We start from the raw sequence: 23,570 nt of genomic DNA on the forward strand, positions 1-23,570 counted from the left end.
AGGAGTGCCTTGCCAATACTATGGTCAGAAAGATAGGCAGTAGAGGAAGTTGGTCGTAAAGTGAAGAATTTAGTCCACTGTTCAGTCTGAAACTGAGCGTGGAAAGGTAGTGAAGGACGTGTCGATCGTTTCTGAGAAGAACGAGAAGGTGAAGGTGGAGAAGTATCATCAGCAGGTAATTGTCGTTGACGTTTAGGCGTGGGACCAGAGTTGGTCCGACGTGGAACGGGTCGGCGATTTGAAAATTGCCGCACCGTAGAGGGAGAGGCCGGAAGCATAGTCAGAGGAGAGCGAAGGTCTGATAAATCGAAGGAGTCAGTCGAGGCCTTAGTACCTGAAGCGGGTGAGGAAACAGCACCGGCAATAGGTACAGAGGCATGAGGAATGTCTGAAGAGTGGTCCAAAGACGAGGCGGGGTCAGAACGGGGTGCGGTATCAAGAAGGGGCCCGGGGGGGTACCAGGTTCATGGACTAGGGCTGCCATGGTTAGGTTACTTCTTTCTTTTTGTTTTTAAGAAAAAAAAAGAAAGAAAAGAAAATAAAAATAAAAAAAAGAAAAAAAAAGGGGGGACCGGGGAGGGATAGGTCCTAGGAGGAATGAAAGGGCCAGAAATCTCCCTCCGCGCCCAAGAGGACCTCAGCACCGCAAGTAGCGCAGATGCAGCATGGAACCCGTGCCATACCCTACCCATCATGCTAGTAAACTAACAATCCGGGATAGCAACCTCACATCTGCCGAGCTACCTCGGTGGACAAAAGAGAGGGCGGCCGGATATCCGCCACAAAGCATACCTCCTTCGGCCACCACCCCCGGAATCCGAAAGGTGGCTTCCAGATACACTCGTCGCCCGAAAGACACCCAAAGCTACTCCGGGATACCGGAGAGGGATCGGGACATCCCCAGGCGATCCAGATTCCACGGCAAACTACGCCACCGCTAAGAACCTCAACGGAATGGGATGGACCCCGGTATCCTTTCTCCTACCCAGGAACTAGCGCGCCTGTGGGAGAAATCCCAAAGGACAAAAAGAGGAAGGGCAAAAGGGAGGAGTGGGGAGGAGGAGGAAAGGAAAAAGGGGAGGATGGGGAGGATGGGATAGGGGAGGGGAGATTGGGGGGTAATTAGGTTCGGTCTGAGGAAGAAGACCGATAGGTCTAATTCCTCAGACCAAGAGCCTCTTCACCACGCCAAGGAGCCCCCCTTGAAGAGGTCGATGTACCGTAGATGACCTCCGTCAGGCCCATACAGTAAGACAAGACCTCCACTTTATCTCGTAGATTTCTGGCCAGTGTCTGGGGAGAATTGTGAGCGAGTTTGATCTGTGGGCCTGGTGTGCAACACGCAGTGCATGCCCAGTAAGTACCAGTGTCTCAAGGCAGTCTGGAAGCTAGTGTCCGTGTCTGCATACATACCCTCTTGGATATAGGAATTTCTGAGGTGCAAGCAGGTCACTAATAACGACTGAATATTGCAGGAATTAAGGCTCCTGGTTGCATGTGGTTTCTGAGGGGAAGTCCAAAGGGGCTAAGGCTAAGCTTAGGGAAGTTGAAGATCAGGATATATGCTGCAACACCAAGTAAGTTAGTCCTTCATACGTGCATACAGGCGAGTTTTCTTGCAACATCAATCATGTGTGAAAATCTGTCCTATAAGCCACTTGTGAGGCTGAGGTACCCACCTCAGAGCTCTGTCAACAGTTTGCCAGGGTAGGCGACTCACTTGGAGGCAGTCCACACAAATTTTCACACCTTGGACTGCGGGGCCCCCAAATGCGCGGGGCCCTAGGCAAATGCCTAGTTTGCCTATGCGGTAATCCAGCCCTGTTTAGGAGGGGTGGGGATGGAAAGTATTCAGTTTCAATTCAGGGAACAAGAGCACAGATCAAATTCCTTAGATCACGAGCCCCTCACTAGCATCAAGGAACCTTGAGGGAAGTTATCAAATGAACGAATATTGTATGGAGCACTGCAGTGAACAACGAGTCCTCACTCTCCACCAGTATTTTCAGAAAAAGCTAAACTGCAAAATATTGCTTTTGTCACTTGCTTAAAAAAAAAAAAAAAAAACCCAGCCTAAATCAGACAAACCTTCCTTACAAATTATGTTTCAGCCGGGTGCATTAATAGCAACCCTTTAAGCCGGGTCACCATCTGGAAAAGACCGGGGCCGGGACAAGACCGGCGAACCTTCAACAACAATCTTTACCCAATTCATTATACTAATGTTTACCATCGCCAGTCAGCTTCAACATTCATTAATTTCAGTCATACCAAATTGTTACAGTATTTCAAGGATGAATATAGAAAATTATTCCGGTAAATTATGTTTGCCTCGCTGTCTAGTATCTACAAGTTAAAATTAACACTGCCCGAAATGTTATGCATAAAGGTTTCTGTATAGTTTATAGATGTAACTGAACTGCTAGTTTCCATTGTTTACATTCTCACCTGAACAGGTTCATCACCTGATCCTTTGATCTGGTAGCAGTGTTTCCAGGTGGGTACACTGGCGTCCAGAGTTCTCGTGTAGCCCTGGAAAAAACAGGGTTCATAGCTTTTTTTTTTTTTTTTTTTTTTAAATTATAATCAAAAGGAAGCTCTAAATCTACTAGGGTCATACAGCTTAAATTATTTAAACGCTGACAAATTCGGGACACCTACCACCTGCATGGCGCGAGCAGTGCCATTCCATACATAGGCGACTAAGCGAGTGTCTTCCCCTGTAAGGAGGATTACTTCGTCTCTACACGACGGTACCTGCAATTAACATTTCAGTTTACTGGAATCAAGTACTAGACCTTAGTTAAGCTTCAATGTTGCTAAGAATATGCTGCCATATTATAATAAAAAAGAAGCTCTAAGCCACAAGGGCTATACAGCGCTGCATATGCTGCCATAAAGTTAAGCTAATTCAAATTTACTGCCAACAGGGTTGAGTAAAGGGAAGTTTCATCAAGAGGTTTTAGTTAATCCCATTTTTATTCTTAATGGATGATTAGTGGTGATAATTACGTAATATTACAGTATAGACTTACGTGCAGTGGAAAAAATGTTTTAAACTCTTGAAGATCACCAGAAGGAAAAATGTCTTGCAAGACCTCGTAGTGGGCGCCCCTCAGCAGGTAGAGTTTAGCAAGGGAGGTGGTCACAACCAGCAGGAAGTGCTCCAGACCCCAGCCGAAGGTCGTCCACGAAATAATATCCTCCGAGGAAGTTACCGTCTGTATCAACCTCATGTGAAACTGGTGCCAGGGGTCGTCCTGCACGTGCAGAATTGACAAATTAGTTTTGACGAAAAATCCCCAATTATAACCGAGGGGGAAGCGCTAAACCCGTAGGATTATACAGCGCCTGTGGGGGGGGGGGTGAAAGGTATTCAGGATTAATTCAGGGAACTGGAGCACAGAGCCAGTTCCCTAGATCAAAAATCCCTCATCAGCATCAATGAACCTTCCTCGAGGAGGAAAAAAATCCCTCAACTACCTGACCTTGCAATGTTTAAGACACTGGGGGGGAAAGGAAGGTGCTAAATTTATGCTTATGAGCTATCAGGAATTTGTTCCCTGTATCCCATTACCTTAACCCACGCAAAAGGAATAATTTACAGTAAGTTTCCAAGACTGCTAAAGATAAAAACCAACAGCCTACAGTTCAGCAGCTTCAGAGGAATACCATGAGGAATAACCAGAGGAACAGACTATCAGGGTGAAGCTCTTTATTCAAGTTATTTGATCTACCTCTCGAGTTTAGTTTTCTTTACAGTGACAACTATTCTAAAAAATTATGAAACTAAAGATTTTCAAGGGCCAAACTTTTTTAGGCGATGTCCATGGATTTGAGACTAACTGAAGATTTTCAGGATATTTATTTAAAACCGATACTGATAAAGGTAAAGCTGAAGCTATGGTTGCACAAATCGCAGCAAAGTAAAAAAAAATTTTTGGAGCACATGGCAGTCTCGAATTTTGGTAATATTGTAATTAGATTTAGGTGTCAGATAAACCCAACTATAATAAAAGCAATACACAAATAACCCGCACTACCAACACCTCTTCCTGCCTATATATAGCCGTCCTGCTCCACCTCTGTTAGTAGGTTATAAATGACCATAATTTTTAAAGGGGTGGACCGGTAAGCCAGCGGAAGGCCTCGGTCAGATGACCAAAAGCTCCAAAGGCGGGTCATCATCTGACTAAGACCCGCGTCAGGAAACATTTGTCCTGTTTCCTGACGAACCTTACCTAACCTAACCTCTGTTAGTGTGACTTTGTCAATGGTCCAAGTCGGACCGAAACGTCGTCGTAAGCTTCTCTCTTATGTGCGGGTTATTTGTGTATCGTTCCAGTCACGGTATTGTGCCTTTTTTTGTTATTTATAATAAAAGCAACTTCGTATAAGAAAAATATGGTAAGATAAGATTTCGTTCGGATTTTTAACCCCGGAGGGTTAGCCACCCAGGATAACCCAAGAAAGTCAGTGCGTCATCGAGGACTAACTTATTTCCATTGGGGTCCTTAATCTTGTCCCCCAGGATGCGACCCACACCAGTCGACTAACACCCAGGTACCTATTTGCTGCTAGGTGAACAGGACAACAGGTGTAAGGAAACGTGTCGAAATGTTTCCACCCGCCGGGAATCGAACCCGGGCCCTCCGTGTGTGAAGCGGGAGTTTTAGCCACCAGGCCACAGGTGGTTTAGGTTTAATAAGTCATATGGCTTTTTTTTTTTTTTTTAACTTATATTTATTAGTACTCTAGAAGGGCAATTTTTATTTACATTAAAAAATTTTCACCTACAAAACTCTAGAATTATCTACCTTTTAAGAGATTAAGTTTAACCCAAGTAGGAAGATGCAACTACAGAGTTAAGAGGCAATCATCCTTTTATCAAGTTTTGGTGAGAATCATTGGTTGATCATTCTAATAGCCTCTAACTTACCCAATTGGCGGAAAATGCAAGTTACACTAGCTATTAGTACAAGTTTCACCTCTCTGGATTAAATTACTTATAATTAATGAACTATCTTTTCTCATTCCGGAATATAAAGAAGTGTTTAATAATAAATCAATTAGCTCTTATACTGTAGTTATAATTTATATATAAATTAACCTGCAACACGTGGAGTGACTATGCATGAACTGCACCCACGATAGCATCGCTCTGAAGTAGCCAAATCAACAGCCACGAGTGCTTTAACTGACGTTACTGACAAAACAGAACGTCCACAGTACTTTGTAGCATCTATAGACTAATTACATATTCAAGTTTATTCTCTATATTAGTATTATTATTATTATTATAATAATAAAGAAGCACTAAGCCACAAGGGCTATACAGCGCTGCAGGGTAGGGAAGGAAGCGAGGGTATTGGGCGGCAGAAGGGGGGAGGGATGATCAGTAGGTTACAGATAACAGCGGGGCAGTGGATAGTGCGGGGGTAGAGGGTAGCAAGAGATTGAGGTAGAAAGGGCTGAAGGCATCAGAGTTTGTGAAGTCAGTCAGTTGTCAAAAAGTCAATGAGAGAGTCCGAATGAAAGGTGGGTCCATCAGCGAGAAGGGAAGGTAAAGAGCAGCGGAGCGAAGACGACGACGGAGGTAAATTCTGCGTGCTCGTTGATAAAGTGGGCAGTCCAACAGAATGTGGCTGACTGATAATGGAGCCTGGCATTTCTCACAGAGGAGAAGGGCGCCTCTCCACGAGATATCCACGAGTAAGATGAGTATGGCCAATGTGAAGACGGGAGAGAGCAGTCTCTCAACCTCAACACTGGTGATAAGAAGACGGCCAGTAACCTATACTCTGTTTAATAGATTGAAGTTTGTTACTGAGCATAGTAGACCAACGTTGTTGCCAACGGGTGTGAAGGTGGGTAGCTATTGCAGCAAAATAGTCCGTAAATGGAATACCTCTACGAAACTGGTAGGTCATGTACTGCTGACCGCACAGCAGTGTGTGCCTGTTCATTACCATGTACGTCAACATGACCAGGGACCCAACAAAAAACAATATCTTTATGCTTGGTAAAGATGTGGCATAGCCAAAGTTGGATACGGAGGACTAAGGGATGAGGTGTCAAATTTCTGTATAGCCTGTAAAGCACTAAGGGAGTCTTAGACAACCACAAATGACACGGGGCATAGATGCAATACGGATAAGTGCTGCAAGAATGGCATACAATTCTGCAGTAAAAATACTAATCGAAGATAGTAAATGCCCTCATACGATGCTGTCTGGAAAAACTGCTGCAAATCCTATGCTGTCAGAAGACTTAGAGCCATCTGTGTACACAGCAATGACATGAGAATGAGAGTGGAAGTGGTCAAGAAAAAGAGCGGGAAGTGACCGTAGACAGTTGGGCTTTCGAGCAAGGGAGAGAGAAAGAACGGACTAACAGCTGGAACTACCCAGGGGGGTAGGGAAAAGTGAGATGCTACATTAACATAGAAAGGTGGTAATTGAAGAGAAGACAAGAGCGAATGAAGGTGAAGAGAGAAGGGATGGAGTAAACAGGGGCGGCGAACAAATAAAGAATGCCTACTAATATCAGTGACCATTCTATAAATGGAAGGATTGCGGAGATCATGAGAGCGTATATAGTAGCGAAGGCAATGGGCATCACGCGATCGGATAAGGATGGAATGTTCACTTCTGCATAGAGGCTCTCAACAGAGGAAGAGTGAAAAGCACCAAGGCATAAACGTAATCCTTGGTGATGAATGGGGTTAAGGCTAGAGAGTAGCAGGAGAGGCCGCTGAATAGATCTGGTCACCATAATCAAGTTTCGATAAAATGAGGGTGGAATGTAGGCGAAGGAGAGTTCGATGATCAGCTCCCCATGAAAGACGAGCAAGGGTTTTAAGAAGGTTCAGCCGGCTGTGACAAGTTGCCTTCAGAGAGGTAATGCGAGGTTTCCAGGATAATCTACGGTCAAAGAGGCCCAGAAACCTGACAGTATCACGTTCAGGGATACGGGAGCCATAGAGGTACAAAGGATGATCGGAGATGACAGAGCGTCTAGTGAAAGTAATTTGGAGAGTTTTGGTGCTGGAAAATTTAAACCCATGTGTGGTGGCCCGATTGGAAACACCATCAACCGCATGCTGGAGAGAGTGTAATAAGGTGACAGTCAGCGCCTGCACAAGCAATAGCAAAGTCATCAACAGAGAGAGGACCAAATATTTGATGGAAGACTAGAGGCCAAATCATTTATAGCAAGGAGAAAAAGTGTTGTGCTCAGAACACATCCCTGGGGGACACTTTCAGCTTGGATAAAGTCCGGGGAGAGCACATTATTAACCCGAACACGGAAATGCCTGCCAGTTAAAGAGTTCTTAAGGAAGGATGGTAGATTGCCTCGGAGGCCTAAGGAGTGGGCTTGGGCCAAAATATTATACCTCCAAGTTGTGTCATGTGCCTTCTCAAGGTCAAAAAATATGGTAATAACCGAGTGGTTATTCGCAAATGCATTACGAACACGTGTATCCGAGCGTAGTAAGGGGTCTATGGTAGAACGGCCCTTACGAAAGCCATGTTGATGAGTGGAGAGAGTGTTGTGCGTGTCTAAATACCACACTAAATGTATTTACCAGGCTCTCCATCACTTTGCAAACTGCACTGGTAAGAGCAATGGGACGATAGTGGGAGGCTTTATGTCCCGTAGTGCCTGGTTTGAGGAAAGGGAGAACAATGAAGCGTGCGAGCGATCGCACGCTTCTGCTTAAAATCAAGAAGTCTCTCCATGGTTCTATTGTACCGGTACCTACCCCATGCAGCGCATTTCAAACGTACTGCACGAGCACAAGCAGACCACCACCAAGGCACGCATTTCTGAGAATGTCTGCCCGAAGTTTGGGGTATAGAATGAGAAGCTGCGGTTAAAATGGAGGACGAGAAGAGGTGTAAAAGCTCATCAGTGGAGGACTAAGAAGGAACCTCACTAAAAACAGTTGCGAGTAAAGGTTCCAATTTACCTGATCAAATTGCCAGCGTGGGATATGAAGAGGTGGTGAATATGAAGGGGAAGTAAGTATGATTGGGAAATGATTGCCGTCATGTAAATCCGGGAGAACAGACCAGGTGAAGTCTAATGCGGCAGAGGAAGAGCAGACAGATCGATGCAAGAGAGTCCGAGGATCAAAATGGGTGCAAGTAACTGTATTTAAAACATGGAGAGGGTGGGTAGCACGAAAAGCCTCTAACAATGCCACGGGAATCACAGAGACCCCCCCCTCCCAGAGGGAATGATGGGCATTAAAATCGCCAAGTAACAGAAGCGGTGGCGGTAATGACGAAACAAGAAAGACAATATTCGAAATAGATAATGCCAGAGAAGGAGATATATATAAAGAACAGCGTATACCACCTATGCAAGTGGATACGGGCTGCTGTGTAATGCAGCGAAGTATGAACAAATAGCTGATGGTACGGAACATCAGTGTGTAGAAGAATGGCACTTTCATTAAAGGTCCCATCAGGAAAAGGATCTGAAGAATACAATAAATTATAGCCCGAGATGGGATAGATAACATCAGTGTAATTTTAGTCCCTGTAAGCAAACACCAACAGGGGAAAACTGGGAGAGTAACTCACCCCGATTACCCCTGAGGCCGCGTATATTCCACTGTAAATAGGCCATGATTGGCAATGATAAAGATATCTGAAATCTGCAGGTAAGGGTTCCTACAGACTAGAGGGGTTAGGAAAGTCCACATGCGGAGGCAGCAGAAAACGTTCAAGCAGCGAAGGAATGGTGCGCTGTGAAGAAAAGTTGCGCAGATGGAGGGGAGGAGAAACAAGGAACAGAGGGTGGATCAGTGTCCATTGATGGTTTGGTCTCCGCAATATATTCAGAGATTGCTTCAAGTGTTTCGGAATTCAGACGTCGTATGGGAGACAATATTGGAGATGGTAGGGGGAGGATGAGTAAAGATTGGAACTGTAATGGACTGTACCAGGTAGAGGGGGGGGGAAAGGGTGGAGGGAACTGGAGAAGCGTGGAAGGGGACAGAAGAGGCAGAAACCTGGAAGGTGGCAGAAGAGGAAGAAACTTGGGAGGGAACAGGGGAGGAAGGTACAGTACGAGGAGGGTGAACCTCTACACTTGTAACAGAGCCAGTGAGAGGGAAAGAACCAGGTACAGAGACAGGGAAGGTAAAATGAAAAGGTGGAAGAAGGGAAGGAGGGGTTGAAGGACCTTTTTTTGACTTCTGAGAAGTAGAGGGACGATTGGGAGGTGTCGTACGAGATCTCGTCGATACCGAGGCTTGAGGGAGAACACTAAGAAGCGAGAACAGACTGAGGCGTTGAAGTAGGGACATCCGAGCCTAGGACAGAAAAAGAATTACATACAGGAGTGACTATGGGAGAGGTAACCACAGAGGAGGCTGCAGAAGATGGGACCCCAGAAGTGGGGGGGACGTTTTGAAACACGGGAATAAGAAACACAAGGTAGTCTCCCTTGGAGGCGGAGATGAGAAACTGCCATGGCATAAGGGAGACCTGCCTCTTTTAGGTAACCGATTTCCCGCTCATTTAAGTAGACTTGGCAACGGCGAGGGTACAGAGGGCGAGCCTCATGACAATTAAGGCAAGAGGGAGGTCGATTGCAAGACGTATTATAATGGTCATCGGCACCACAGACTGGGCATTAGGCTATAGATCTGCAATATTTCGCTGGATGGCCAAATCGCCAGCAATTTCTACACTGTTGTGGTGTAGGGATCACCTTTCGAACTTGTAACCGATGTCCTGCTACAAACCGAGGATGGGAGTCGATTGCTGTTAAAAGTTAAACGAGCCACATTGCTAGGGTATTGTCTCCGCCCACGGGCAGGAAGAACGTAAGTGTCTACCTTGAGGATTGGGAGATCTTGGAGTTCCAGCTGTTCTAGAATGTCGGTGCCACATGTCTGGAAATTTTGTTGAACTATGGTATGGGGCAGAATAACGGTACCACTACAAGAATTGAGGGAATGATGTTTTTCAAGGGTGACAGGAACAGTATCTATATGGGAAAGACGAGAGAGCTCACGAGCCTGGGTAGCATTCTGTACGGTAATGATGCGCGTACCGCTCTTAAGAGCATGAAAAGAAATATCTTTACCAACATGGCGTAGGAGTGCCTTGCCAATACTATGGTCAGAAAGATAGGCAGTAGAGGAAGTTGGTCGTAAAGTGAAGAATTTAGTCCACTGTTCAGTCTGAAACTGAGCGTGGAAAGGTAGTGAAGGACGTGTCGATCGTTTCTGAGAAGAACGAGAAGGTGAAGGTGGAGAAGTATCGTCAGCAGGTAATTGTCGTTGACGTTTAGGCGTGGGACCAGAGTTGGTCCGACGTGGAACGGGTCGGCGATTTGAAAATTGCCGCACCATAGAGGGAGAGGCCGGAAGCATAGTCAGAGGAGAGCGAAGGTCTGATAAATCGAAGGAGTCAGTCGAGGCCTCAGTATCTGAAGCGGGTGAGGAAACAGCACCGGCAATAGGTACAGAGGCATGAGGAATGTCTGAAGAGTGGTCCAAAGACGAGGCGGGGTCAGAACGGGGTGCGGTATCAAGAAGGGGCCCAGGGGTACCAGGTTCATGGACTAGGGCTGCCATGGTTAGGTTACTTCTTTCTTTTTGTTTTTAAGAAAAAAAAAGAAAGAAAAGAAAATAAAAATAAAAAAAAGAAAAAAAAAGGGGGGACCGGGGAGGGATAGTTCCTAGGAGGAATGAAAGGGCCAGAAATCTCCCTCCGCGCCCAAGAGGACTCGACACCGCTAGTAGCGCAGATGCAGCATGGAACCCGTGCCATACCCTACCCTTCATGCCAGTAAACCAGCAATCTGGGATAGCAACCTCACATCTGCCGAGCTACCTCGGTGGACAAAAGAGAGGGCGGCCGGATATCCGCCACAAAGCATACCTCCTTCAGCCACCACCCCCGGAATCCGAAAGGTGGCTTCCAGAGATACACCCGTCGCCCAAAAGACACCCAAAGCTACTCCGGGATACCGGAGAGGGATCGGGACATCCCTAGGCAATCCAGATTCCACGGCAAACTACGCCACCGCCAAGAAACCTCAACAGAATGGGATGGACCCCGGTGTCCTTTCCCCTACCTAGGAACTAGCGCGCCTGTGGGAGAAATCACGAAGGCTAAAAAGAGGAAGGGCAAAAGGGAGGGGTGAGGAGGAGGAGGAGGAATGGAAAAAAGGGGAGGATGGGGAGGATGGGATAGGGGAGGGGAGAATGGGGTATTATTATTATTATTATTATAATTAAAAAAGAAGCGCTAAGCCACAAGGGCTATACAGCGCTGCAGGGTAGGGAAGGAAGCAAGGGAATTGGATGGCAGAAGGGAGGGGGGATGATCAGCAGGTTACAGAAAACAGCGGGGCAGGGGATAGTACGGGGGTAGAGGGTAGCAAGAGATTGAAGTAGAAAGGGCTGAAAGTATCAGAATTTGTGAAGTCAGTCGTTGTCAAAAAGTCAATGAGAGAGTCCGGATGAAAGGTGGGTCCATCAGCGAGAAGGGAAGGTAAAGAGAGAGCAGCGGGGCGAAGACGACGACAGAGGTAAATTCTGCGTGCTCGTTGATAAAGTGGGCAGTCCAACAGAATGTGGCTGACTGATAATGGAGCTTGGCAATTCTCTCAGAGAGGAGCAAGACGCCTCTCCATGAGATATCCACGAGTAAGACGAGTATGGCCAATGCGAAGACGGGAGAGAGTAGTCTCCCAACCTCGACACTGGCGATAAGAAGACGGCCAGTAACCTATACTCGGTTTAATAGACTGAAGTTTGTTGCCGAGCATAGTAGACCAACGTTGTTGCCAACGGGTGTGAAGGTGGGAAGATATTACAGCAAAATAGTCCGTACATGGAATACCTCTATAAGAAACTGGTAGGTCATGTACTGCTGACCGCGCAGCAGTGTCTGCCTGTTCATTGCCCTGTACGTCAACATGACCAGGGACCCAACAAAAAACAATATCTTTATGCTTGGTAAAGATGCGGCGTAGCCAAAGTTGGATACGGAGGACTAAGGGGTGAGGTGTATCAAATTTTTGTATAGCTTGTAAAGCACTAAGGGAGTCTGAGACAACCACAAATGATGACACAGGCATAGATGCAATACGGATAAGTGCTGTAAGGATGGCATATAATTCAGCAGTAAAAATACTAGCCGAAGATAGTAAATGCCCTTGTACGACGCTGTCCGGAAACACTGCTGCGAATCCTACGCCGTCAGAAGACTTAGAGCCATCTGTGTACACAGCAATGGCATGAGAATGAGAGTGAAAGTGGTCAAGAAAAAGAGCGGGAAGCGACCGTAGACAGTTGGGCTTTCGAGCAAGGGAGAGAGAAAGAACAAACTCGAACAGCTGGAACTTCCCAGGGGGGTAGGGAAAAGTGAGATGCTACATGTACATAGAAAGGTGGTAGTTGAAGAGAAGACAAGAGCGAATGAAGGCGAAGAGAGAAGGGACGGAGTAAGCAGGGGCGGCGAACAAATAAAGAATGTCTACTAATATCAGTGACCATTCTATAAATGAAATGATTGCGGAGATCATGAGAGCGTACATAGTAGCGCAGGCAATGGGCATCACGGCGATCAGATAAGGATGGAACGTTCACTTCTGCATAGAGGCTTTCGACAGGGGAAGAGCGAAAAGCACCAAGGCATAAACGTAATCCTTGGTGATGAATGGGGTTAAGGCTAGAGAGAGTAGCAGGAGATGCCGCTGAATAGATCTGGTCACCATAATCAAGTTTCGATAAAATAAGGGTGGAATGTAGGTGAAGGAGGGTTCGACGATCAGCTCCCCACGAAAGATGAGCAAGGGTTTTAAGAAGGTTCAGCCGGCTGTGACAAGTTGCCTTCAGAGAGGTAATGTGAGGTTTCCAGGATAACCTACGATCAAAGAGGAGGCCCAGAAATTTGACTATCACGTTCAGGGATACGGGAGCCATAGAGGTACAAAGGATGATCGGAGATGACAGAGCGTCTAGTGAAAGTGATTTGGTGGGTTTTAGTGCTGGAAAATTTAAACCCATGTGTGGTGGCCCAATTGGAAACACGGTCGACTGCATGTTGGAGAGAAACTGTAAGGAGGTGACAGTCAGCGCCTGCACAGGCAATAGCGAAGTCATCAACATAGAGTGATGACCAAATATTTGATGGAAGACTAGAGGCCAAATCATTAATAGCAAGGAGAAAAAGTGTTGTGCTCAGAACACATCCCTGGGGGACACCTTCAGCTTGGATAAAGTCTGGGGAGAGCACATTATTAACCCGGACACGGAAATGCCTGTCAGTTAAAAAGTTCTTAAGGAAGGATGGTAGATTGCCTCGAAGGCCTAAGGAGTGGGCTTGGGCTAAAATATTATACCTCCAAGTTGTGTCATATGCCTTCTCAAGGTCAAAAAATATGGCAATAACCGAGTGGTTATTTGCAAAGGCATTACGAACATACGTATTCAAGCGCAGTAAGGGGTCTATGGTAGAACGTCCCTTACGAAAGCCATATTGACGAGTGGAGAGACTGTTGTGTGTCTCTAAATACCACACTAAACGTCTATTTACTAGACGTTCCATTACTTTGCAAACTGCACTGGTAAGAGCAATGGGACGATAGTGGGAGGTTTCATGTCCCGTAGTGCCTGGTTTGCGGAAAGGGAGAACAATGGCGGATTTCCACAGCTGTGGAAGAACTTGTGACCAAATAAGATTGTAAAGGCGTAATAGGACTGCAAGGGCTGACTGATGTAGATGTTGTAGCATACGAATATGAATGTCGTCGGGCCCAGCTGCCGATGATCGACAAGCTGAGAGTGTTGCCTCCAGTTCTTGAAGTGTAAAAGGCACATTATACTGTTCTTCTCTGAGAGAAGAAAAGTCCAAGGGTGCTAACTCTCTGGCAGGCTTTGAGGAAAGAAATGAGGGGCATAGATGGAGTCCCTGAGAAATACGGACCAGACGATTGCCAATTTCATTGGCAACATCTAGTGGGTTTGCTATATCAACACCGGCAACCCGCAGAACAGGAGCCGGGTCAGGAGAATATTTACCACTCAGTTTTCGTACTTTTTTCCAGACTGCACTCAGAGGAAGCAGAGGTGATGGTGGAGACAATCTCGCCAGCAAGTGCGTTTAGCGTCACGGATGACACGGCGAGCGATCGCACGCTTCTGTTTAAAATCAAGGAGTCGCTCTGTGGTTCTATTGTACCGGTACCTGCCCCATGCAGCGCGTTTCAAACGTACTGCACGAGCACAAGCAGGAGACCACCAAGGCACGCATTTCTGAGAATGCCTGCCCGAAGTTTGGGGTATAGAACGAGAAGCTGCGGTGAAAACGGAGGACGAGAAGAGGTGTAAAAGCTCATCGATGGAGGACGAAGAAGGAACCTCTTTAAAAACAGTTAAGTGTGAGTAAAGGTTCCAATTTGCCCGATTAAATTGCCAGCGTGGGGTGCGAAGAGGTGGCGAATATGAAGGGGAAGTAAGAATGATTGGGAAATGATCACTGTCATGTAAGTCCGGGAGAACAGACCAAGTGAAGTCTAATGCGGCGGAGGAAGAGCAGATTGAGAGATAGATGCAAGAGAGAGTATGAGTCCGAGGATCAAAATGGGTGCGAGTACCTGTATTTAAAACATGGAGGGGGTGGGTGGCAAGAAAAGCCTCTAACTGAATTCCACGGGAATCACAGTGAGACCCCCCCCCCCCCCCCAGAGGAAATGGTGGGCAGCTCTGTTCTTTATATCTCTCTCCTTCTCGGGCATTATCTATTCCGGATTTTGCCTTCCCTGTTTCGTCATTACCGCCACCGATTCTGTTACTTGGTGATTTTAAAGGTCCCATCAGGAAAAGGATCTGAAGAATACAATAAATTATAGCCTGAGATGTGAGAAATAACAGCAGAGTGTAATTTTGGTTCCTGTAAGCAAACACCAACAGGGGCAAACTGGGAGAGTAACATCTGAAGCTCACCCCAATTACCCCTGAGGCCGCGTATATTCCACTGTAAATAGGTCATGATTGGCAATGATAAAGATACTTGAAATCCGCAGGTAAGGGTTCCTACGGACTAGAAGGGTTAGAAAAATCCACATGCGGAGGCAGTGGAAAATGTTCAAGCAGCGAAGGAACGGTGCGCTGTGAAGAAAGGAGTTGCGCAGATGGAGCAGAGGAGAGAGAAAGAGCGGAAGGTGGATCAGTGTCCATTGATGGTTTGGTCTCTGCAATATATTCAGAGATTGCTTCAAGTGTTTCGGAATTCAGAAATGTCGTATGGGAGACAATATTGGGAATGGTAGGGGGAGGATGAGTAAAGATTGGAACTGTATTGGACTGTACCAAGGTAGGGGGGGGGGGCGAAAGGGTGGAGGGAACTGGAGAAGCGTGGCAGGGGACAGAGGAGGCAGGAACCTGGGAGGTGGCAGAAGAGGAAGAAACTTGGGAGGGAACAGGGGAGGAAGGTACATTACGAGGAGGAGGGTGAACCTCTGCACTTGTAACTGAGCCAGTGAGAGGGGAAGAACTAGGGACAGAGACAGGGAGGGTAAAATGAGGAGGTGGAAGATGGGTAGGAGGTGTTACCGGACCTTTTTTTGACTTTTGAGAAGTAGAGGGACGATTGGGAGGAGGTGTCGTACGAGGTCTCGTCGATACTGAGGCTTGTGAGAGAGAACTTGAAGCGAGATTAGACTGAGGCGTTGAAGTAGGGACGTCTGAGCCGAGGACAGCAAAAGGATTAGATACAGGAGTGATTATGGGAGAGGTAACCACAGAGGTGGGTGTAGAAGATGGGATACCAGAAGTGGGGGGACGTTTTGAAACACGGGAATAAGAAACACGTGGGAGTCTCCCTTGGAGGCGGAGATGAGAAACTGCCATGGCATAAGGGAGACCTTCTGTCTCTGAGGTAACGGATTTCCCGCTCGTTTAAATAGACCTGACAACGGCGAGAGTACGAAGGGCGAGCCTCATGACAGTTAAGGCAAGAGGGAGATCGATTGCAAGATGTATTAGAATGGTCATCGGCACCACAGACTGGGCATTCGGCGATAGATCTGCAATATTTCGCTGGATGGCCAAATCGCCAGCAATTTCTACACTGTTGTGGTGTAGGGATCACCTTTCGAACTTGTAACCGATGTCCTGCTATATAAACTGAGGATGGGAGTTCTCGGCTGTCAAAAGTTAAACGAGCCACATTGCTAGGGTATCGTCTCCGCCCACGGGCAGGAAGAACGTAAGTGTCTACCTTGAGGATTGGGAGATCTTGGAGTTCCAGCTGTTCTAGAATGTCAGTGCCACATGTCTGGAAATTTCGTTGAACTATGGTATGGGGGCAGAATGACGGTACCACTACAAGAATTGAGGGAATGATGTTTTTCAAGAGTGACAGGAACAGTATCGATATGGGAAAGACGAGAGAGCTCATGAGCCTGGGTAGCATTCTGTACGGTAATGATGCGCGTACCGCTCTTAAGAGCATGAAAAGAAATATCTTTACCAACATGGCGTAGGAGTGCCTTGCCAATACTATGGTCAGAAAGATAGGCAGTAGAGGAAGTTGGTCGTAAAGTGAAGAATTTAGTCCACTGTTCAGTCTGAAACTGAGCGTGGAAAGGTAGTGAAGGACGTGTCGATCGTTTCTGAGAAGAACGAGAAGGTGGAGAAGTATCATCAGCAGGTAATTGTCGTTGGCGTTTAGGCGTGGGACCAGAGTTGGTCCGACGTGGAACGGGTCGGCGATTTGAAAATTGCCGCACAGTAGAGGGAGAGGCCGGAAGCATAGTCAGAGGAGAGCGAAGGTCTGATAAATCGAAGGAGTCAGTCGAGGCCTCAGTACCTGAAGCGGGTGAGGAAACAGCACCGGCAATAGGTACAGAGGCATGAGGAATGTCTGAAGAGTGGTCCAAAGACGAGGCGGGGTCAGAACGGGGTGCGGTATCAAGAAGGGGCCCGGGGGTACCAGGTTCATGGACTAGGGCTGCCATGGTTAGGTTACTTCTTTCTTTTTGTTTTTAAGAAAAAGAAAAAAATTAAAAATAAAAAAAAAGAAAAAAAAAAAGGGGGGACCGGGGAGGGATAGGTCCTAGCAGGAATGAAAGGGCCAGAAATCTCCCTCCGCGCCCAAGAGGACCTCAGCACCGCAAGTAGCGCAGATGCAGCATGGAACCCGTGCCATACCCTACCCATCATGCTAGTAAACTAACAGTCCGGGATAGCAACCTCACATCTGCCGAGCTACCTCGGTAGACAAAAGAGGGCGGCCGGATATCCGCCACAAAGCATACCTCCTTCGGCCACCACCCCCGGAATCCGAAAGGTGGCTTCCAGAGATACACTCGTCGCCCGAAAGACACCCAAAGCTACTCCGGGATACCAGAGAGGGATCGGGACATCCCCAGGCGATCCAGATTCCACGGCAAACTACGCCACCGCTAAGAACCTCAACGGAATGGGATGGACCCCGGTATCCTTTCTCCTACCCAGGAACTAGCGCGCCTGTGGGAGAAATCCCAAAGGACAAAAAGAGGAAGGGCAAAAGGGAGGAGTGGGGAGGAGGAGGAGGAAAGGAAAAAGGGGAGGATGGGGAGGATGGGATAGGGGAGGGGAGATTGGGGGGTAATTAGGTTCGGTCTGAGGAAGAAGACCGATAGGTCTAATTCCTCAGACCAAGAGCCTCTTCACCACGCCAAGGAGCCCCCCCTTGAAGAGGTGCTAGGGTATTGTCTCCACCCGTGGGCAGGAAGAACATAAGTGTCTACCCTGAGGATTGGGAGATCTTGGAGTTCCAGCTGTTCAAGAATGTCATTGCCACATGTCTGGAAATTTTGTTGAACTATGGTATGGGGCAGAATGGCTGTACCACCACAAGAATTGAGGGAATGATGTTTTTCAATAGTGACAGGAACAGTATCAATATGGGAAAGAAGAGAAATATCATGAGCTTGGGTAGCATACTGTACAGTGATGATGCATGTACCGCTCTTAAGAGCATGAAAAGAATTATCTTTACCAACATGGCACAGAAGTGCCTTGCCAATACTATGGTCGGAAAGATAGGCAATAGAGGAAGTTAGTCGTAAAGTGAAGAATTTAGTCCATTGTGCATTCTGAAACCGAGTGTGGAAAGGGAGTGCAGGACGTGTCAATCTTTTCTGAGAAGAACGAGAAGGTGGAGAAGTATCATCAGCAGGCAATTGTTGTTGGCGTTTAGGCGTAGGACCAGAGTTGGTCCGACGTGGAACGGGCCAGAGATTCGAAAATTGCCGCACCGTAGAGGGAGAGGCCGGAAGCATAGTCAAAGGAGAGCGGAGGTCAGAAATCGAAGGAGTCAGTCGAGACCTTGGTACCTGAAGCGGGTGAGGAAACAGCACCAGCAATAGGTACAGAGGTATTAGGAGTGTCTGAAGAGTGGCCCAAAGATGAGGCGGATTCAGAACGGGGTGCGGTATCAAGAAGGGGCCTGGGGGCAGCAGGTTCATGGACTAGGGCTTCCATGGTTAGGTTACTTTCCCGTTAGCTTTAAAAAAAAAGCAAAAAAAAAAAAAAAAAAGGGGGGGGGACTGGGGGAGGGAGAGTTCCTGGGAGGAATGAGGGGTCCAGAAATCTCCCTCCGCACCCAAGAGGACCTCAGCACCACAAGTAGTGCTGATGCAGCATGGAATCTGCCATACCCTACCCATCACGCCAGTAAACTAGCAATCCGGGATAGCAACCTCACATCTGCCGAGCTACCTCGGTGGACAAAAGAGAGGGCGGCCGGATATCCACCACAAAGCATACCTCCTTTGGCCACCACCCCTGGAATCCGAAAGGCAGCCTCTAGAGATACACCCATCGCCCGAAAGATACCCAAAGCCACTCCCCGGGAGACCGGAAAGGGATTGGGACATCCCCAGGCGATCCAGATTCCACGGCAAACTACACCACCGCCAAGAACCTCAACGGAATGGGATGGACCCCAGTACCCTTTTCCCTACCCAGGAACTGGCGTACCTGTGGAGAGAGAGAGAGAGAGAGAGAGAGAGAGAGAGAGAGAGAGAGAGAGGGTAAAAGGGAGGGGTGGTGAGGAGGAGCAAAAGAAAAAGGGAGGATGGGATAAGGGAGGGGGGATTGAGGGGTAATTAGGTTCAGTCTGAGGAAGGAGACCAACAGGTCTAATTCCTCAGACCAATAGCCTCTTCACCACGCCAAGGAGCCCCCCCCCTTGAAGAGGTTTTAAGATTAAGATTAGTATTTCTGGGTTTATAGTCAGTGGGTGAGTGGAGTGCAACAGACAAGTGAAGTAGCAGTAGCAGCAACAATAGACACAGTAAGAGGCATTCTTCAGCTTCCCCAGCACTAACTTAGGCCCAAAGCTGGGGTGTGGCAGCTACCACACCCTTCGAGCCCAGTGTGGGCAGGCTATGTGGCAGCCCAAGGTGCCCTTCTCCCTCCGAGCCCCGTGGTGGCGGGGAATGGGGCTTGGCCTGGGGACAGCTGGTCCCATTATAATCGTGGGGGAGCGCTAAAACCGTAGGATTATACAGCGCATGTGGGGGGGGGGTGGAAAGTATTCAGGCTCAATTCAAGGAACTGGAGTACAGATCCAATTCCCTACATCAAAAGCCCCTCACCAATGTCAAGGAACTTCCCTTGAGGGAACAGCTGGTCCCAGAAGATGAGGTGGTGCTTTTACCTCCTCCCACGACTGGGAACCAAGGCCGGGCCACCTCTTGAAAAAGGCCCGGGCTGGGCTATTATACCGGCGAATCTACAAGTATAGATGTACTGGGATCACACAACTACCAGGAAGCTTAAGGGTGTCAACACTGGACATCCTGCACCTATAATCAACCGTCTCCCTCCCATTATTACCCCATCCTCGATAAACCCAGAAACCTGCCAGGCAAAGAGAAGAGCATCGAGTGCTGGTAAGGGAAGGTCATGTATACCTGGAAACTATAGAAAAAGAACCCACAGTACTTCAGTACGAGTGAGGAGGGGGCGAGTCCCACTGTCATAGGTTTCTCCGCAAATTCGAAGTTTCATTTATAAATTAAATACAATCTCAACTATACCCCTCATCTTAGGATACTGGGAATTTTTTTTTTTAAACAGCCACCAGCTCTAGTAATATCTCGGAAGTGGTGGTGTTCTGAGAGCCCTGCTGAAAGGATCACAGTGAACCATTTCCAGATTCCTTACAGGTATGTTAAGATAACTATAGAAAGCCCACCTCAAATAGTTAACTTGAAAAATTATAAAGATATTGTCTAAAGTTAGAGTAACTAGCTTATCCGATGGATTCATTACGACTCCGCTAACAGCCTCCCACCTCTCCCACCCCGTAAAAAAGGCTACTTTTCCTTCGTAAAATAGTTGTTACATCATGAGCATGGTTGAAACTTTCAAAAATCACCTTTAGTTCATGCAGGAGAAGGTTGGTTTCCTGAAGTACCCCTACCACTAGTCTGCCGCCTGCTGACCAAGTTTTCATTGCACTGCCGTGAGCGTGCCATGACTGGGCCAACCTGCAATAACAATACATCATATCACCTGCACCCGGGAGCACGAGATACTACCTACTTGCTTCATCACACTCAGCAAAGTTTCATTTACAAACCCGACAGATATAGTGTTCTCTGTGGGGCTGACGCTTATCTCTCTGTACTCTTGCTTGTGTTGGCTGGCGTCGAACATTATTAGGAACCTTGAAGTTTTTAGGGTGCCAAGGAAATTTACCATAACCTCACCATATCCTAGGTGAGTCGCCTTTTGCCCTCTGACAAGCGAGGTCATGGGTTGCACGCCCTCGGAATCCTAGGGAGGAAAATTCAGATTAAAGTTATGGAAAGGTACATTTTACTGTGAAAAGAAAATTAAATCTTCACACCTTTTACAACACGAAACCGTAATAACTCTGGCTTAAGTTATAAGACTCCTGCCATGGGTTCGAACTCCATCCGTCGAGAGATTTGTTGTAATCTTAAACCATACCACGGATGGGATTTGAACCCGTGGTCAGAGTCGCGAAACTCCAGACCGTCGCGTTTTGAATGACCGCGGGTTCAGACCGCACCCGTGGTACGGTTTGTTTGCGGTCTTGTCATTACGATTTCGCGAGTTAAATTTAACAAAAAAAAAAAATTGTGCTTAATCTTCATCCTGATTTTTTTAAAAGTGCCACAGTCACTACAGTGACATCTGTCTACACAAGGAGAAAAAATACTTACTAGTTTGAAGAAATGTATAGTGTTGTCTTTCTCTGTAATTAAAACCTGTTGTAATACTTTAGCGTCATTATCCAGTTGGTACTGGAGTCCCACCGCTGCATTCAGCTCCAGAGGTTGCCAGCCTGACGAGTGGTAATGTTTATTAATAGGCTTCAAAGGATTTACGAGGTACTTTAAGAAAATGCCAAACTTAAGACTAAAATTTAGGAAGACCTTACTTGCTGTTTGGCAGGCTACTAGGGCCGTCTCGTTGCCACATTGGACACAGGTATCTCCCAGGTGACCTGCCGACTGCTCACACAGACATCCTCCAGGGTAACAACATGCGCAGTTCTGAAGGTTATAAACCAGTTTCAGTTTTCAGGCATTAATTACGGTAATTTGCGTAGCAATTTCAGTGAATTTTTTTTTTAAAAGACCACAGGCCGGAAGGTCATTCATTTAAACACCAACTAAAATGCAAACCTTAAATCCCAAGGGCTGTATATTTAACTCGTTAAAAAAGTAAGTCAGTCAGGAGGATGCAAGGATGTAGCTGGAAGTTAAGCAGAAGAATAAACTAGTCAACCCTAGACTGACGGGGGAATGAGAGGAACAGAGACCTAACAGCCAAAGGAAATTGGAAAAGGGAAGGATTAGGCAAGACAGGAGGGCGGCAGGGTTACCCAGTCAACATTAGCAGAAATAAACACGAGTAAACTATTAGGGGGAGGCTAGACCCTAAATTTTCAAACCGACTGGGTGCCCGCCCCCCCCTCCCCCCCACACACAGGACGTGGAATAGTTTGGGAAGCGATGTAGTGGAGGCAGGATCCATTCATAGCTTTAAGCAGAGGTATGATAAAGCTCATGGTGCAGGGAGAGTGAAGAGGCGGGGTCAGGAGCTATGACTCGACCCCTGCAACCACAACTGCGCGAGTACACAAATTATGGCAGTTCCTGCTCTTGAAATACCTGACTAAACTGCACAAACCGAAGTAAAAAAAAAATTATGCAACTTTTAGGTGGTTTGCTTTTCCTGCCGCCACGTTAGTGTCGAAATATTAGCAGAAATCTTCTTACCGATTCTACGTAATATCAATGAAGTGTGAATATTTTGTCTCGCTAAATCGCAATGACACTATTGCAAACAAACCAGAGTACGGGTAGGGACTGAGCTCGCGGCAATCGAGTCTTAAAACTTCAGACCAGCAGGTTAGCCACTGAGCAAGCTGGCTACAGCAAGAGTGATCCAACTAGGTATATTTAAACAGTGGCCAGATGGCCCATGGCTAACGAGCTGGTCAAGTTTTCCGACTCGCTTGCCGAGAGTTCAATCCCCACCCGTACTCTGGTTTGTTTGCAATCGTGTCATTGCGATTTAGCGAGACAAAATATTCACACTTCATTGATATTACGTAGGATCGGCAAGAAGATTTCTGCTAATGTTTCGACACTAACGTGGCGGTAGGTTGAGAAAAATCGAACCACCTAATTCTATTCAAGGAATTAAAGCTTTGTTCTAATTCCTTGAATAGATATTGTTTACAGGTCCAGGGACCGTATAAAATATAAATTGATCAACAGTCAGTCATTACATCTTTCAATGACATTATTACGACTAAGCCACTCAAGCACTGTTACCACGGTATGTTGATCTAGCATCTGGAAGTTCCATGTCTTTCCAACTCTCGGGACAGACTGGGAAAGTTACAGAAATTTATTGCTATAAAACTGAAGGTACTGAGTGGGGCTACATTTATCAGGATTTTGAACTACCCTAGGCGGTGCAAACTTCACAGGTTTTGCCTAGGGATTTTTATTTCAACTTTCGAAAATACGACACTGACTTAAGAAATTTAAAATCTGCTCACCATAGATTTATCTACGTCACACGGGCACCCTGACCTAGTGCGTGTCCAGGGGCTGTGGACCTGCACTGCTATCAATTCCCCAGCATGGGCTACCAGGCCCCTACCCACACCACTCTGAAAAGTAAGAAATTATACGAAAATCTAACTGCAAATATTTATGGCTAAAGGGCTTACTTTCATAAACCATTTTATTCCATTCTCTGAAAGTTGGTACTGACCCGACAGATAGCCGGCAGGTTATCCAGGCCAAGAGGAAAAACCTGCGTTATTTCATGGGTGCCGAGGCTGCCGACCTCACTGACAGACTTCACCGTCAACACTAGAAAAAAATCTTAAGCTGAACAAGAAAAATTTAGGTCGCAGTGCGATTAAAATTTCATACCACAACTGTATCTCCGCTTCAGTGCACGTTGGCAGCTGCTCATCGTGACGAGGACCCGCTTTAGAGCTTTACTTTTAACTCCATCCTAGCAAGAGTCCAGACATGGAACACATACA

General features: G+C 46.9%; 1 protein-coding gene across 1 annotated transcript in view; it reads right to left on the bottom strand.

The window, feature by feature from the left end:
* The window catches only part of LOC128688997 (uncharacterized), a 57,268-nt gene that overhangs the window by 22,748 nt on the left and 10,950 nt on the right, over window positions 1-23,570 (bottom strand). The window contains exons 4-12 of the mRNA XM_070087287.1: window positions 23,291-23,391; window positions 23,073-23,186; window positions 21,438-21,552; window positions 21,220-21,341; window positions 20,610-20,806; window positions 20,406-20,517; window positions 3,036-3,260; window positions 2,662-2,757; window positions 2,449-2,532 (exon numbers count right to left, since the gene is read on the bottom strand). Coding sequence (XP_069943388.1) covers window positions 2,449-2,532; window positions 2,662-2,757; window positions 3,036-3,260; window positions 20,406-20,517; window positions 20,610-20,806; window positions 21,220-21,341; window positions 21,438-21,552; window positions 23,073-23,186; window positions 23,291-23,391 — 1,166 coding nt within the window. The remainder of the gene's footprint in view (window positions 1-2,448; window positions 2,533-2,661; window positions 2,758-3,035; window positions 3,261-20,405; window positions 20,518-20,609; window positions 20,807-21,219; window positions 21,342-21,437; window positions 21,553-23,072; window positions 23,187-23,290; window positions 23,392-23,570) is intronic.

This window comes from Cherax quadricarinatus, chromosome 21 (assembly GCF_038502225.1).
Source record: "Cherax quadricarinatus isolate ZL_2023a chromosome 21, ASM3850222v1, whole genome shotgun sequence".
NCBI lineage: Eukaryota > Metazoa > Arthropoda > Malacostraca > Decapoda > Parastacidae > Cherax > Cherax quadricarinatus.